The sequence below is a fragment of the Nilaparvata lugens genome, chromosome 6, assembly GCF_014356525.2.
Source record: "Nilaparvata lugens isolate BPH chromosome 6, ASM1435652v1, whole genome shotgun sequence".
Taxonomy (NCBI): domain Eukaryota; kingdom Metazoa; phylum Arthropoda; class Insecta; order Hemiptera; family Delphacidae; genus Nilaparvata; species Nilaparvata lugens.
This window is the reverse complement of record NC_052509.1, coordinates 49,196,851-49,213,973: the sequence shown is the minus strand read 5'-3', so window position 1 is coordinate 49,213,973 and position 17,123 is coordinate 49,196,851. Positions and strand designations below refer to the sequence as shown.

The window sequence follows — 17,123 nt, the reverse complement described above, 5'->3', positions numbered from 1 at the left end:
TTTTGTTTCTTGCATATAACTCGAAAACTATGGATTTGACAGACATGACTATCCTATGAGAAAGCTTACATAATTTCCTATAATATTGAACTTACAACTTTTTCTATATCTCTTTCACTTTTCGAGATATCCGCTCTAAAAGATGTGACATTTTTGAAAAACACATTTTTCCTCAATTTTTTGCTATTTTTGCTCTTATAACTTTTTGCATATCGATGGTAGATTATGGAGCATCAAATTCTCTTCAATTTGATGTATAATTTCACAAGTTTACGCACATCCCCACGACTGTTGCAGCAGTTTCAGTGTTGAGTGTGAGATCTTCAGTTATGCAAAAATAACTTAGATCAATTGACAAAGGAATTTGGAGAGAATGTTTTGAACACTTTTTGATCAATTTGAACAATTTTTGACTTTAGGCTACAGCTTTGTTGGGACCATTTAGGGGGTCAACATATCAAAAGTCCCCATCCCTATCCCTTGTGCTAAAGGGATGAGGGTGGTTTATAAGTTGCATTTTTCAATGTTTTGCTTACACGCTCATATCTTGAAAAATGTGTTCAACCAACATGACTAACTATCCAGAAATGAAGTTTGATTAATTCTCTACAATATTTGTCCTTTCGTGATTTGTGATATCTCCAACAGATATCTAAATCTATATCTGATATAAAGACCCCACACAATGGCCGCTCAATAAGGAACACGAGTGTCATGACCTCTATTTATAGACCTTGCAGTGCCGGAGTGTGTTGTGACCTTGAATCATCAATTGTGGCCTGACCAATCAGGGAAAGTGATCTCGTTTAGTCATCCAGCAATACCAAACATTATGGCCTGGTTGCACAAAAGCCAGTTGAATTTTAATTTCAAAAATAAAACTAATCATTCAATCCTTTTTTTTTGAAAAGAAGGCTCCTCTGATTGGTTCTCGTGGAATTAATCTCAATTAAAATTTAACTGGCTTTCATGCAATCCGCACTTCAATTTTATAAGCAGCTTTTCAAGACCTGTTACACTCTCACCTTTGGGTAGCCGTCTAGTTGTCACCCCGACTACTTGACACCTGGTCATTTTGGCCATAGGCGACTAAAAAAACCTCGTAAAAATATACCATTGCCGTCAAGTTGTCCCCCGACTACTTGACACCTACTGGACAAAGGTGCCAACTAGTCATGACCGTAAACGACTACTTGACACCTCGCACCCTCGCATCAGGGTGTCCCCCCGACTAGTTGTCACCTCCTTAGAAAGGAGACAAGTAGATGGGGATGGCTCACGTCTACATGACACTTTGCACGCTGGCGTGCACCTACAGAGCACCAGTTGGCACAACTTATACCCCCGCGGCAAAAGGGAAGAGGGATCAAACAATTTTTATTACTGTTCATGATGTAGAATTGAATTCTAAGCACTTTTGGTTCAGTAACATTTTCCCGTCAAACGCACAGTTCGGGAGATATTCGCCGTCTTACAGAAAAAAATAAATAATAAGAAGCCCTTTTGATGACTGAACCAGATGTAGAACACAATTCTAAACACATTTTGTTGAGTTACATTTCCCGTCAGATGCACAGTTTACGAGTAAATTGAGCCTAATGCTAGGATAGTCAAATTTTCATCCATCAATGATATGGCAGATGAAGCTATCTTGGTTTGGTTATCAACTGAGGTATTACATGAAGTCTGGTAATTAATATGAGGATGAATAATTATTTATAATACACTTGTTTCTATACAGTCTGTTCCCGTGTTTCGGATGGACACGTTAAGCCGTCGGTCCCGGCTGCCTAAAAAGCAGTCGTTAGGTCATGTCAGAGGCCCTGAAATTGATCAGTTGCGACCTGAAAACTCTGACACCAGACCTGAGCCAGCCAGGTCACTCGATATTATTATTATTATACAGTCTGTTTCTATACTTATTCTTGATTGCACCATGGTTCAAAAGGCTCACTCACAAAGACAATGTTGAAAGTCGATGAAGCCAACATCTACTGCCATATCTCCAAATCGTGACGTCAGCATCAGATGAAAAACTTTTCTGTAGAGTTTGTTTACATTGTTTTCCATAGCAGATTGTGTCTATTTTAGCGGGAGCACAGCTGGAGTTTACTATTTTAATGAATAATAATTTACATCCTTCTGAAATAGACACAATCTGAAAGTTTTCTATCCGATGATGACGTCACGATTTGGAGATATGGCAGTAGATGTTGGCTTCCAAGGCTAGACTTCCTAGCGTGTCTATTCTATAACTGGTCTAAGATTAAAACAATGGTCTATCGTGTTTTTAGGTTAAAATAATTTCAACTACTGTTTGCTTTTTAATTTATAAGTATTTCATGCTCCAGTAGCCCCACTATATGGAATTCTCATATGAATTGATGAATTATGTAAGAGTATAAACGTGTTATTCATACAATTATACCTTAAATTATTGAAGTTAACGGCATACAGCATTGGTGAAGTAGCATAGCGGGAGCAGAGCAGAAGCAGTGACACAGAATACATACAGAATGGAAACCCAGCTAGTTTATTCTGTAACTAAAATCCGCCATCTTATAAGAAAGTTCAGCATTGTTGACCGAGCGAAGTGAGGCCTAAGATTCAACTCGACGGTTCTGCATTTCTCTTTTATAATATGTTTATATTTTTGTTTATATGTCCCATATTTTCAGCGAAATGCAGCAATAGATTTTCATGAAATTTGACAGGTATGTTCCTTTTTGAATTTCGCGTTGATGTATATATAAGACTTTTTGAAATTTTGCATTTTAAGGATAATACAAATGGAAAAGAAGTACGTCAATATTGCCGTAAAAATCAGACTATAGAATTATTCATCTTAAATCAGCTGTCGAGTGAATTATTAATTGCATGCAATGACACATATGCAATTAATATCTCAATCTAACTTGGTAAAAAATCAGCTGTCATGTGGACTATTAATTGCTTGCAATTTTCATGCAAATATTAAATTCACTTTTAATTCCATGCAATGATGCATGCAATAACCTGAAACAACATGGTATTTTCTATGGACCTTTCTCTGTGTTCAACTCATGCTGACATGTTGCCAGTATATCGCAAAGAAGATTAGCTTTTGATGTAAGAACCCTTTTTAAAATTATTTCGTCACAACATGTTTTGGCTATTTTTTTTATTTTATTTTATTTTATTTTATTTTTTTTAAAGATTACGTCCTAAAGACTCCAGTCATGGAGTATAAGACAAGTCATGTTATTACATAATAATTCTAACACTAAGTAGTTCAACCTAGTTTAGGTTTGAAAGGAATTCTTGTACACTATAAAAAGCTTTATCAACTAAATATTTTTTCATTTGTTTTTTGAAAATCTTCAAATCATCATTACTTTTCAAGATTTGAGGTAGCTTGTTATAAAATTTCCTACCAATATAATCTGGTTTTTGTTCAAATAACCTACTATTGTGACCCATTATATGATAATCTGCTCTGTTTCGCGTATTATACTCATGAACATCTGAATTCTGGATCACACCACTCGTTTTCACATGCATTACAACTTCATATACATACAAAGATGGCACAGTTAATAGACCAAGCTTTTTAAATAAAGGCCTACAAGAGTCTAACCTATTCACTTTCTCTATACATCTGAGTGCCTTCTTTTGAATCTTAAACACTCTGTCCATATTTTGTTGAGATGAATTACCCCATACTAAAATAGCATACCTAATATGAGATAGTATAAGTCCATGGTAAGCAGTTAACAGTAGTTTTTTATCATTCAGCCTAGCAAGCTGCCGCAGGACAAATACCCCAGATGATATCTTATTACATATCCTCTCAATGTAAGGATGCCATGTTAATTTCCTGTCCAATAAAATTCCCAAGAATGCTACTTTCTCTTCTTGGTCTAATTCATTTTCCTCTACAAACACATTTATTTCTCTATCCTCTACTGAATTATATTTACTTTTGAATTGTAGGAATTGACATTTCTTACTATTTATTGTTAATTGCCTTTGCTTCAAGAATTGGACAATTGACTGTACTCCAGTAAAAGCATTTATTTCTAGACTATCTAATAAATAATTGTTAAAGATAAGCGATGTGTCATCAGCAAACAACAGAGCTCTGTGATCTTTTAACTCTTTTGGTAATTGGTTCACATACAACAGAAACAGTAAGGGACCCAGAATTGAGCCTTGAGGTACTCCAGCCTGGACCTCCAGTTTTTGAGATTTAATTTTTACTATTTCATTCCCATCCACCTTGGTAAGCTCAACACACTGGTTTCTACCTATGAGATATGATTCAAACCATTTTAGTTCTATACCATTCACACCTACAGTTTTTAGTATTTCCAATAATATTCTATGGTTCACACAATCAAAAGCTTTGGATAAATCAAGAAATATTGCGGCTGCCTTCTCACCTGAATCTATTATATCTATTAGTCTTTCAACAAGGGATACTATTGCAGTCTTAGTAGATTTCCCTTTCTGGAACCCATGCTGTTCATCACATATGAAATTAATTTCTTCCAGGTGCATCAATAACCTATTTAAAACTACTCTTTCAAAAATTTTACTTATTACATTTAGAATACTAATGGGTCTATAATTTTCAACTCTTTCAGAATCACCGCTCTTGAAAATTGGCAAAATTTTTCCTTGTTTCAGATCATCAGGGAAAATACCCTGCTCTAGTGAAGTATTAAGGAGATGCAATAAAGGGTCCAGTAATTCATTTTCACATTCTTTTAAAATTTTGCTTGAGACCCCATCCAATCCTACTGTTTTTTTGTTATTCAAATTTTTTATTATTCTTGACAACTCATCTCTTGATAATGGATGAAATTTAAATACCTTTTCAATTGGCTCAGCATTTAATGTAGTTGTATTATAAGTATTAGTGTTCAGTGACTTTTGGAGATTATATGCAACCTGTTGATAATATTTATTGAAAAAGTTACAAATGTCTATACTATCATCCATATAATTTCCATGTTCATCGATTATCCTAGGGACATTAGTAACTGTATCTTTTTGAGCTGCTCTCCTATTTCTATTAATTACCTCCCAAACAGCAGAGTTAAAATTGGTACTAGTTGTTAATATTTCAGCTGTTTTCTTACACTTAGCTTTCCTCACTTCTTTTGCATAGTTTTTCTTTAGACATTTGTATTTGACTTCACTCGGAACATCCCTCACTAATTTAAATTCCTCATAAGCTTCCCTAACAATATTTCTTTGAGTAAGAATATCTTCAGTTATCCATTCATCTACTTTGTTTAATTTACTTTTTACTTTGACTTTTTTTATCGGACAGCATACACTAATGTGAAATCTTAGAGTATCAATGAATTGCTTATATTTGTAATTTAGGTTACAACTGTTATAAACACTACTCCAATTTTCTTGAAGCAGTTCCTGCTTCAAACAATTTATATTTCCTAGCTCATATTGCTGAATTTCTTTCACAAAAGTTTTTTTTCTGCTTGGATTCTGGCCCTGCAACTTAACATCTAAAATTTGATAGTTATGATCTGATAGATCTGAGCTACCTAACCTGACATTACAACCTTCTATATTTGTGAGGATATTATCAATAATTGTCTGTGAAGTTCGAGTTACTCTTGTATATTCGTGGACCTTAATTTCTAAATTATTCATATTAATAATATCTCTAATATCCTCTGTCATTTTATCCTGCCTGGCAAAATCGGTATTGAAATCTCCTACTACTATAACATTTGTGAAACGAGCGGTTGTAATTTCCAAAAGTGTATGGAGCAGCTCACAAAATTTTTGCCAGTCTCCATTTGGTGACCTATAGATACCTAACACTGCTACCTCAATCGATCATCAATTTTTAACCTTAGTCCCGTCACCTCTAAATCCATCTCAACAGAAAATCTCTTAACAAAATCCAGTTCATAAGTTTGGGTATGTTTAGCATTGCTAGTGAATATACATACACCACCACTTCTATGAGCTATTCTACAAAATTCTGATCTCAGTGAATAGCCTGGAATCCTAACTTGATTTATTTCCTTTATTTTTAAGCCATGCTCTGTGAAAATAACAATGTCAGGATCCTCCTGTTTAAGAAATACTTCTAATCTGTCAATTTTGTTGCGAAGATACTGAATATTTTGATGATAAATACTAAAAACCTTACCATCTTGTGCTACTCTATCTCTAGCATTTGTAGCTATTTCCCTTTCCCTGTTTTGAGCCAATTTACTAAAAAATCGTTATTTGTTTTTTTGACTGTTTTTAAACCAGAGGATTGCAAACGGCTTTCAATCAGCTCTGCCAATCTATTACAAAAGATTACTTTGCCAGATCGATTTAGATGCAACCCATGATTAGTGAAGTTATGTCTTTTCAGCCTTTCATTTAGAAAACAAATCCCCAGTTGTTTAGAATTCTTATTTTTTAGGCTGTTGATTGTATTATGGATTGATTTGTTTGTCGAATTGATTGCTTCATTTAATTCTGGCCTATCAAACCTATTAGGAATAGTACTTATTATTAAGTTTGTTTTTTTGCTGAGTGGCACAATTTCCTTGATTTTTTCTGTTACTTGAGGAAGATGATTCAAGTTAGGTTCATTTATATTATTTGAGCCACCCAGTACAATTAGATAGTCATTTTCATCAAAGTCTTTAGTTTGTTCCCTAGCTGACTCTACAACTGCATTAATTGATGCACTTGGCTTGAAAAAACATTGGACATCAAATTTATTTTTTAATCTTTTATCAAGGAGATCACTGCAATCACGTCCATGACTGGACGTCAGTAGCAGAACTCTCCCTTTCCTATCTTTATTTCCCTCAGCTATATTTTTGGTTGCTGTCTTCAAAACCTCACTGTACGTTTTATTTCGACCATTTTCAGAGCATTTCCCATCATTTAGGTTAGATTCTATTTTTTTGCATTTGGACGGAGGTTCTATCATACATTTAGTATTATCAAATTTAGATTTTAGTTTCTTTATTTCCTCCGACATTAGACTACATTGATTTTTTAGATTTAGTATTTCTTTTTTATGGTCTTCATCTTGTAATTTTATAATCAGTTCCAAAGATTTAATTTCTTCTACCATCCCTAACCTTTCTTCCTCAGACGTTTTTAGAGTTACTTCTAATTGGTTTTTTAAATTAGTGTGGCTACTTTGTAGTTGAGCAACTTTTTCGGCTAAAGTAGTTTGAAGAACTGGGGTTTTTGGTTTTGGCGTTTTTGAATTTTGGTTTTGGGAACGCGTAAGTACTCCCGCTATGTTTACATTTCTATTATTAACCTTCGGTGTTCTACTTGAGCTCATCTTCCTATCTAAGAAATTATATTACTTGCAATAATGACTGTACAAAAGTAACTCAGCCACCTTTTTTTTCTTCATTCTATCAAAATACTTTGGTACACAAGTTGTATAATTGATTTAAAATGTATTTTTGAAACAATTAAATCATTTTCAGGCATTACCATATGAGAAACACAAATTAAAATACCTGAAATGACATTTTAAAAGTTGATAACTAACCATCCTAGACTTCATCCATGCTTCAGTTAGCCTACACGTTTATGTTAGACCTACTTGTACCAGTTTAAATAATATTGAAAGGTTATTTCAGAATTATTTCCATTGAAATTACTTATTTTGAAAAGGATTTCTATTTATCTATCATTTTTAAAAGAAATTGGAATAGAATACCTATCAATTAACTTTATTTCTGTTGTTTTAAAATTCAGATTGGTGTATCACAGCTTTTTAAATTAGCTGCCATTTCAGGTTTGTATAAAAATAAAAATCTGATCTTAGTTATGGAAGCAAATTTTTGAATCAAATTATGAAAAAAATTATTTTCTTGATTAAATTGATTAATTTATCAAGGAAATGATAATTATTATTAGATAAAATTTAATGGGATGAATTGAAAATAATTTTAATTTCTAGCAAGATGGTGTAGTCACGTGACGTGTCACATATTCGCTACATGTAAAAAGCATTCTGGTTGGATAGGCGTTTGAATGATACTTTCATTCTGTATGTATTCTGTGGCAGTGCAGTGTACTGTATAAATTTAATGCTTGCCGGAGCCAGTGAACTCTATGGGGGCGCGACAGTCGAGACCGACGACATTCGAGGCCTACGACCGTAGAGGACTGTTTTACAGTCCTCTACGGTCGTAGGCCTCGACTGTCGGGAGTGTACGAAAATTAGAGTGGCCTCAACTGTCGCCTAACGCAGGCGACATTCGAGGCCACTTTTTCAGGAGTCCTCTCCCGTCGTAGGTCTCGACTGTCGGGGCTGTACAAAAATTAGAGTGGCCTCAACTGTCGCCTAACGCAGGCGACATTTGAGGCCTCTTTTTCAGGAGTCCTCTACCGTCGCTGGCCTCGAATGTCGCTGGTCTCAACTGTCGGGCCTGTACAAAAATTAGAGACTCGCTTGCAGCAGGCGACAGTTGAGGACACATCCTACTGCGATTCCAGACAAAATACATTTTATAATGATTATAACTTCTGATTTGTTGAAAACTAAATAATGGAAACTTCCTTCATAAAAAAAGCATATGAACTTTGAAGGTAGATAGTGCTTATCCTTGAAGGATTTTCAGAATGATCATCTTTGTGAAGAATTACAGCTTAATCAGTCAAGTATTTCAAGTGTGATGAGCTCACATACAAACAGACAGAAAGACAGACACCATCTCGTCTTATAGATGGATAGAAGATAGATAAATATTTATATTTGTCAATGAAGGAGGCATAATGCAGTAGTAATGGATTCCCATTACTTAAAAATATGTTTAGGGACCATCATCCAAGTACTGGAATGTATATGACTTGACCACCTTTGTTGACAAAACTCAATTGGAGGCGTCCTCTTTTTCAGGAGTCCTCTGCCGTCGCAGGTCTCGACTGTCGGGGCTGTACGAAAATTAGAGTGGCCTCAACTGTTGTCTAATGCCGGCGACATTTGAGGCCACTTTTTCAGGAGTCCTCAGCCGTCGCAGGTCTCGACTGTCGGGGCTGTACAAAAATTAGAGTGGCCTCAACTGTCGCCTAACGCAGGCGACATTTGAGGCCACTTTTTCAGGAGTCCTCTACCGTCGCTGGCCTCGAATGTCGCCGGTCTCTACCGTCGCTGGTCTCGACTGTCGCAGGACTCTTCTGTCGTTTGCCTCGTTTGACATCGACCCAACTCTATACTAACGTATAGTTAGTATAGAGTTCAGTGGCCGGAGCACAGCTACAGAATAAATACATACAGAAAGGTAACTTCCTATCCAACAAAATAATGGATTTTACATTGGCACCAAGACCGCGCCATCTTGGTAGAAATTAAATCTACCGCTAATTTCAAATCACATTCAACTTGAATCATTGAGAGCATTGCTCTATGTACCGGTAAATTGTCCCAAGCAGTGAATTGTGACTTTAGTGAGGTCTACGTTATAATGACAGTTAAGAAAAATACAAGAACAACGTTGCTGATCCTCTGTCTTGTCAATGCCTTCTATAGATGGTAGCTGATACAGGTTTATTGATGTAATATTAAATGTTCATTCTCGTTTAAATTGGAGTATTATATTTTATTAAGCAAGCAATTATATTTTTTCATAATGAATTTCCATAATTAAGATGGAATATCTTGTTAATTGATTATTAATTCTTCATTATTGAAAGACGATCTGGCAACAGAGCAAAGCGAGAAAGAGATAGCGCTATTCGCTCTGTTGAATGATAGACAAGGATAGCAATACCATTGCTAATAAAACACTGCCATCATAACGTGGACTTCACTATAAAGGTAGAAAGGTCTGTGTCCCATGGGAACTATTTTGACAGTGAATGTTCCAAAATCCATTTACTAGTGAATTATTCCTGCCTTGCACTCTGACTGTGGTGTCACAAATTGTATCACAATCAAAGCCTGTTTTTTTAATTTTTATAATGATTGATTTCCATGAGAACCAATCAGAGAAGGTTACAGTTGATCAGCTGACCAATCAAAAAGCATTGGAATTCTTACAAACCGGATTATTGCTGATCGAAATCCTTCTCTAGTGAGTCATGTTAGTTGCACTGTCATCACTGTAATGTAAGTATGGCAACAACTCTAAAGCTTTGACAAAATGATTGGACTTACCCATCATAATAATATAATATGTAATCCATTCTCAGTTTGTCAATACAAATGCGGTTAAAATCATGTTTTGTAAAAAATATGAGTTATATATGTTATAATATAGTAATGTAGCCTAGGCTTACATTTACTATAACTACCATTAAAAACTGTTATACTGTATAAAACTTGAAATTAATAAATAAGAAAACTTGCCTCAACTATTAATGATCCTACTTAACACCTTTTTTAGGAGTTTCTCACAAAATAATTCAACTTGCATTTTTGAATCATTTGTTGAATCATTTGCTATCTTAAGAATGTTTTCGCACACATTGTAGGTACCGTGACCATTTAAGGCGGATTTAGTATATTTGCCAATGTTGGACAACTAGAGACGACCTTGCCTTCTTGACACAAGAATAACGACCTGACATCTATAATGACTCTCAAAATGACTTCATAGTAAGATTAACTCCAAATTGCCAGCATTCCTTCTGTATAACTATATAAATGCTTTCCATTGAACTAATGCTGTCATTTTGATGTGAATCTGATTTCACTATAGGCTCTGATGATGGCGTGCATAGTGAGGTGTGATTGCTGATGCTAAGAACCGACAGCATTGCTTAAAAATTTTTAAGCTGCAATACTAAAAAATGTGTTTGAAAAACAACATTTTTCTGCAGGATGCAATTTACAAAATAATTTTTGCAATTTATCATTGTTCAAGGTCTGAACAATCAATAATAATTGGTTTGCTGTCTTCTGAATTATTGATCACTAGAGACGTGTAAATCTTTTAAATCTTAAATATTGTTGAAAAATAGTATATTATCAATATTAATAATGAAATTTAGTATCATCTTATTATAATTCACTGTCTATAGTTTAAGGTGTCACATATAGTTTCTTTCCCCGTCAGATATTTGGTGGAGGCGTCCTATCTAGCTTACAACTTGAAATGTGGTAACCTTGTTCTATTCATCAACTTATCTATCTAGCTTACAACTTGAAATGTGGTAACCTTGTTCTATTCATCAACTTACCTATCTAGCTTACAACTTGAAATGTGGTAACCTTGTTCTATTCATCAACTTACCCAAGATTCCAACAATAGTAGGCAACATTTAATACTGGTTCAATTTCTATATTCAATTTTAATGGTATTTCAGTTTCAGTTTGTTTCTCACTTCAGTATGATTTGATAAAAATATCACACCACTTCTTTTTGAGCAATGAAGGTATTCCAGTTGATTTTAGTTGGGAATCATTTGTTGCTTTGATATAATTTTGTGTATGCAAACGTACCGCACATCGCACATTTATTTTATAATTTTTGTTTCCCTGTAATGCCGTATCCACACTGAAAAAATGTTCGACATACATATTCGGCAAACATGTTTGTTGAGAAGCTCAGGGACAAACATTTTAAGAAGTTTGGTCAATCATTGTTTGTCAAACAAAAAATTACTGTTTTTCCAAACATTTTCAGAGTTGACAGCTGTAAAACATAAAACCTGTGTTCTTCCCACTTAAAATTATTTTGTTTGGTGACGCATCCACACTGGCCACGGGCAAACATTGTTTGTCAAACATAATAAAATTTGCCCAAACTTTTTCAACAAACATGTTTGTCTAACATTTGTTCAGTGTGGACACGGCTTAACACTTTCCAAATTCATTATTTGCTGAAACTGTAGTCCACTACTGAAAAATGCAAACAATTGAAATTGAAGACTTTTATATTTAGAACGACGTTTCACGGGAATTCATATGGAGCAAAAGGTTATTTTTCTTCAAATAATTTTTGTAGGGTTGTCTATGTTTAATCCCATTTCCAAAAAATGAATCAGTTCAATCATGAAAAATCGGCTAACCTGATTTGGTGGCCCCGTTATTTGACGACTAGTTATAAAAGACGCCGAAAAGACTAGAATTATGTAAAGAGTTGCATTGCCACACTATAGTACGGTGTACCGTGCGAATCTCGCTAGCAGTTGAAAATTTCGCAATTCCAACATTGTCTGAAGTCGCGATCTTTTCAGAACCTGGTTTCATCACCAGAAAATCAGAGCAGCTATTTTACATCACCTATGATGTGTGTATGGTTCAACATTTATGAACTAGCAATATATTTTTTTGTATCATGATGTTGACTCTGTTTTAGCATTCAAGTTATGTTTTAAGTTATGTATATTCTCATACATTTTTTTTAGGGTTGTGTGGCAGAGAGAACCTGGAGTCATAACTCCGCCCCAATAAAGGCCTATAATCAGCATTTTTCAGTTTTTGTGGCTAATAGAATTAATTTTAATAACTACTAAAAATTTACAATTTTTTCTTTATTGCTCAAACTTAAATTGGGGAGGGGGATTGTGCTCTTATCCCTCACATATCTTTTCGACATATACACTATAAAGAAAATATGACCTTGGAAGGTAATTTTTGTAGCTGTCCCGACCACAAAAAATTTACAGGTCCCATTTGGGGAGGGGGGAGGATACATATCCCCACATCCCCTTTGGAAACGCCACTGCACAAAGCCAAGACACAAGCAAGACACTCAGACACGACTGTCAAGAATACACAATCGTAACGCAAACATGACAAGACTATACACAGCCAATATATACAAACATTATAAGTCAAGGCATAGACAAGTTGCAGAGACAGACAAGTAGGCAAGATTAGACAATTAAAGTACAATTAAATACAATTAAGTACAATTAATTATAGACAATTAAATACAAACAAGACAGACACAACCTTTGCCCCTACTACTCGTTCTGACTAGCCCATGACTAGCCCACCCACTCGTGGTATATTACCCATAGGGTAATATAGATATAGTTACTGTAGTATTGACGTACCTCAGTCGCGCAATGCTATTTAGTCCTGTTTGAAAGCAATTACATGATTTGTTAAGAGGAGACCGCCACCGCTTGTTGCATCTAGCTCAGATCTCAGGTCGTGCCAATTCAACAGAAGAAAGTAAACCGGGTCACAACCGAATTGGAGGTTAGTGCAATTATTGTGCTCCACAAAACTGACTCACTGCAACAGTAGATGTATACTATCTTGTGAATACACTATAGCAGTTGAACCTGTAGATACTAGTAGTTCTGTGAACAGTAGACCTCGCGCAGCCTCTTGTTAATACTGTCCATCAGACTGAATTATGTCCTGTCCTGACGTGTCGGCGAGATATCGGTGTGTAAACAACTGATGGCTGTTTGAGTTTGTATCGACATTAATAATAATGATAATTATTATTATTAGAGCAAAATTTGTTGTAAACAATTATGCTACTATCATCAAAAGCTTACCGACTTGAAAGCAGAGAAAAGTCGAGAGAAAATAATATGCTACTTCGTGTTATCAATTGCATGCCTCATTGCTTGCAATAATTATTAATAGTCCACACGACAGCTGTTTTTTCACTAAGTTACATTGAGATGCGTCATTGCACGCAATTTATAATCCACTCGACAGCTGATTTATGATAAATAATTCTATATAGTCTGATTTTTACGGTAATATTGGTGTTCGAAGGAGACTCCTTTTTCTTTTGTATTATCCTTAAAATGCAAAATTAAAAAAAAAACTATATATGGTATAAATTCAAAGAGGAACATACCTGTCAAATATCATGAAAATCTATTGCCGCGTTTTGCCGTAAATGCGGAACATAAATATAAACATATATATATATATATATATATATATATATATATATATATATATATATATATATATATATATATATATATATATATATATATATAAAGAAAAATGCAAAGCCGTCGACTTGAATCGTAGACCTCACTTCGCTAAGTCAATAAGTTTATAGATCGGAGTTACTGAATAGTTAGTCACAAAAAATCGTCTCCCACATCCCCACACACCTCCCACACCCCCCATTAATTGGTAACTCACAAAAATAGTTGTAAAATCCCATATTTCACATCAATTCAATCTTCTGAAGTAGATGTTTCAATTCATTTTGTCAATTAGGCTAGGCTACCTTATTTTCACTTATCTGAATTGATTGAATTTTTACTTTCCTTGCCCTATTGCCATAGGTAAGGAAAGTATTGCCTTCCAAAAAAATTAAGGTACCCCAATTTCTAAATTTCCATACGTTTCAATGTCCCCTGAGTCCAAAAAGTGGTTTTTGGGTATTGGTCTGTATGTTCGTGTGTGTGTATGAGTGTATGTGCGTCTGTGTACACGATATCTCATTTCCCAATCAACGGAATGACTTGAAATTTGAAACTCAAGGTCCTTACAATATTAGGATCCGACAAGAACAATTTCGATCAAATGCAATTCAAGATGGCGGCTAAAATGTCGAAAATGATGTCAAAAACGGTTTTTCGCGATCTTCTCGAAAACGGCTCCAACGATTTATATCAAATTTATACCTTGAATAGTAATTGATAAGCTCTATCAACTGCCACAAGTCGCATTTATGTAAAAATTTCAGAAACTCCGCCCCATCTATGCAAAGTTTGATTTTAGATTCCCAATTCTCAGGCTTCAGATACAATTTGAACAAAAACATTCAAGTGGAAAAGATTGAGCATGAAAATCTCTTCAATTAATAAATGTCTCGTAACATTTTCACCTAAAATTGAAAATAATCTCGAAATTCGAGAAAATGTGATTATTCAATTGCAAACTGTTTGCAACTGTTGATTCTATTAAATCATTCACTATGAAGAGATAGCAGACCTCGTGTGTCTCCAGCATATTGTCCTGTCACCAGCTGGCTCAGATATTATTACTTTCCTTGCCCTAATTACCATAGGTAAGGAAAGTATTGCTTTCCGAAAAAAATTAAGGTACCCCAATTTCTAAATTTCTATACGTTTCAAGGTCCCCTGAGTCCAAAAAAGTGATTTTTGGGTATTGGTCTGTATGTGTGTGTGTGTGTGTGTGTGTGTGTGTGTGTGTGTGTGTGTGTGGTGTGTGTGTGTGTGTGTGTGTGTGTGTGTGTGTGTGTGTGTGTGTGTGTGTGTGTGTGTGTGTGTGTGGTGTGTGTGTGTGTGTGGTGTGTGTGTGTGTGTGTGTGTGTGTGTGTGTGTGTGTGTGTGTGTGTGTGGTGTGTGTGTGTGTGTGTGTGTGTGTGTGTGTGGTGTGTGTGTGTGTGTGTGTGTGTGTGTGTGTGTGTGTGTGTGTGTGTGTGTGTGTGTGGTGTGTGTGTGTGGTGTGTGTGTGTGTATGAGTGTATGTGCGTCTGTGTACACGATATTTCATCTCCCAATAAACGGAATGACTTGAAATTTGGAACGTAAGGTCCTTCTACTATAAGGATCTGACACGAACAATTTCGATCAAATGCAATTCAAGATGGCGGCTAAAATGGCAAAAATGTTGTCAAAAACAGGGCTTTTCGTGATTTTCTCGGAAACTGCTCCAACGATTTTGATCAAATTCATATACTTAAAATAGTCTTCGATAAACTCTATCAACTGCCACAAGTCCCATATCTGTAAAAATTTCAGGAGCTCCGCCCCATCAATGCAAAGTTCGATTTTAGATTCCCAATTATCAGGCTTCAGATACAATTCAAACAAATAAAATCAAGTGGAGTAGATTGAGCATGAAAATCTCTACAATTAATGTTCAGTAACATTTCCACCTAAAATTGAAAATAAGCTTTAAATTCGAGAAAATGTGATTATTCAATTGCAAATTATTGTTGATTCTATTAAATCATTCACTATGGAGAGATAGCAGACTTCATGTGTCCAGCGTTATTGCCCTGTCACCAGCTGGCTCAAATCTTTGAATAGTATGGGATAGTATATTTGAAATGCGCGGGAACACTAGCGTCAGGTGATCAATTTTCATAACGGCAAGGAAAGATGTGTGAGTGCGCCACACCAGATTTTTTTAATAGTAGACTTGAGATGCGCGTGAACACTAGCGTCAGGGGATCAATTTTCATAACGGCAAGGAAAGTTGTGTGAGTGCACCACACCAGATTTTCAGAATACACTCTTCTTCTCCAGCGTATTTATCTATATGTTTTAAAACATAAGAAAAATAAAACCAAATAATCAATAATCATATGACATGTAATAACAAAAACAATCATTATCACTTGGAGCAATGACCACAATGTTAGTGATTGGTTATAATCTCCTAGAATTCGTTCTGAGATATTATTCTCCATTTTTCCAGAATGGAACAGAACTTATTGGAGGATGGGAGTATGTGAGCGGGTTTTCATCGAATTTTATGTTTGACATAAACGAAGCTTTTCTACAGACTCCGATCAGAAGACTTTCAGCTCAGAAAAGACTTTGGTAAACAACATGGATAACTGATTGACTAGTCCAGGTTACTTGAAAAATCAAAATCCTCAAAGTAGAAAGCATTATCAATATTATATTATTTAATAGTGGAAACCACATTGAAAGCAAATCTTCTTTTATTATATAACCAGAGCCTTTGATCTTGAAAGCCTATAGGTACTTTATTTCTCCATCAAATTTAGCCTACATAAGGAAATTTTGGGTTAAACAATGATATATTGATCTTGGTCTTAAATATTCATATCATAATGTTGTAACAGTAGAATAATAATATCGCAATATTCCTATCCTGAAATCTGAAAGATGTACTATATCTATTATGACTGTATTTTACATTAAATTGATGTGACATTGAAATGCTATTCACTTGGTCTTCTCACCTCTTCTTGCTCACGTATTTCAACATATTTCAATCAATTGTGAAATCGAATCAATCGTGTAATAAGCTTTATATTTTATCTCAGGTTATGAAATTCTATATTTTTTCAATAATGATCTAGACGAGAGAAAAATTTATGCCCACATGCGATTTCTTTCGGACAGTTGAAAAAGAATGGAATATTTTCTTCCTCTGTCTTTCGTTTTTATCTGGAAGGAAAATCAATAGCCTATAATTAGATAGTAAGTTTAAAGAAATGATGAAGAAGGATTGATATATTTCTTGAAAATGTAGA

General features: G+C 34.9%; 1 protein-coding gene and 1 long non-coding RNA gene across 11 annotated transcripts in view; one reads left to right on the top strand and one right to left on the bottom strand.

Annotated features, from left to right (window-relative positions):
- Window positions 1–13,123, bottom strand: part of LOC111061634 — a 35,672-nt gene extending 22,549 nt beyond the window's left edge. For 6 of the 10 annotated variants that reach the window (XR_005571660.1, XM_039431041.1, XM_039431033.1 and 3 more), the window contains exon 1: window positions 2,429–2,544. Coding sequence is in view for 7 of the 10 variants with exons in the window: in XM_039431041.1 (XP_039286975.1) it covers window positions 2,429–2,511 (83 nt within the window). In the remaining 3 variants the exon portion in view is untranslated. Of the gene's footprint in view, window positions 1–2,428; window positions 2,610–12,996 lie in introns of those variants that run through there. The other 4 variants (XM_039431034.1, XM_039431032.1, XM_039431035.1 and 1 more) reach the window with 4 other exon arrangements.
- Window positions 12,931–16,811, top strand: LOC120351958. Its single transcript, XR_005571661.1, has 2 exons — window positions 12,931–13,144; window positions 16,316–16,811. It is a non-coding gene; the product is annotated as an uncharacterized LOC120351958 (long non-coding RNA).
- Window positions 16,812–17,123: the final 312 nt, after the last annotated feature.